An 879-nucleotide genomic window follows, 5' to 3' on the forward strand; every position below is an offset into this window, starting at 1 on the left:
ATCTCTGTTTCTCTGGGTAGGGTCCCACTCTCTGCATATATTCTTGACAATTAAATAATAAACCATTAAAAAGAAGAAAGAAAAGAAACTTACTAGGCACCTACAGATCCTGCAGGGATCTCCGGGTGGGGTCCACTCTTGACCATGTTTCTGGTGAGTTCCACCTTCCATGCAGCCTGAGGGCCCGGCAGAGAGGAAGCTGATGGGAGCTGGCCTGCACCCCAGCCTCATCCTGTCCCGCCCTGACACATACCTTCTGAGGCTCTCTCCTGAACCCAAACCAGACCAGACTGTGCCTCTGCTTACACCCCTCAGAGTTTCTCCACTCTTCAGGTGGGGTGAAACCCAAGTTCCTTCGCCTGTCCTTCAAAGCCCTCTACGCCCTGGACAGTCACACCCACCATCCCTGCCTATCTCTGGCCAATCCTCAATTGCTGTTGTTGTTGTTAAGTGCCGTTGAGTTGGTTCCGACTCATAGCAACTCTGTTTAGAGTTTCTGAGGAGCGGCTGGTGAGTTTGAACCACTGCCTTTGTGGTTCAAACTGACCTTGCAGTCCAGCACATTAATCCACAGCACTGCAAAACGGTTTTTTCCTACTTGTCAAGTTTCCAGCTTTGACCATTCATGCCTGTTTGCTCCCGTCCCACCTAAATACCCACACTGAGGGACAATTCCAAACCTTGGCTCACACTGTCCCATTGAAAGCATGGAATTTTTGCCTGTAAAGAATTCTAGTTTCTGCCTGGCAGGAAAAAACCTAAAAACTACGCCTTTAGATTAGGTTGGAGGCCAGTAGAGATAATTGTCAGACCCAACGGGTCATGAAGACACTGGGAATGAAATGTTTTTCAAGATAAAGAGAAAAGGCTGTTTTACTC

General features: G+C 48.2%; 1 protein-coding gene across 1 annotated transcript in view; it reads right to left on the reverse strand.

Annotated features, from left to right (window-relative positions):
- Positions 1 to 879, reverse strand: part of KCP (kielin/chordin-like protein) — a 37,446-nt gene that overhangs the window by 23,522 nt on the left and 13,045 nt on the right. Inside the window, 1 exon segment of the mRNA XM_006861220.1 lies at positions 94 to 176. Coding sequence (XP_006861282.1) covers positions 94 to 176 — 83 coding nt within the window.

The sequence above is a fragment of the Chrysochloris asiatica genome, unplaced genomic scaffold (genome assembly GCF_000296735.1).
Source record: "Chrysochloris asiatica unplaced genomic scaffold, ChrAsi1.0 scaffold00041, whole genome shotgun sequence".
In the NCBI taxonomy this organism is placed as follows: domain Eukaryota; kingdom Metazoa; phylum Chordata; class Mammalia; order Afrosoricida; family Chrysochloridae; genus Chrysochloris; species Chrysochloris asiatica.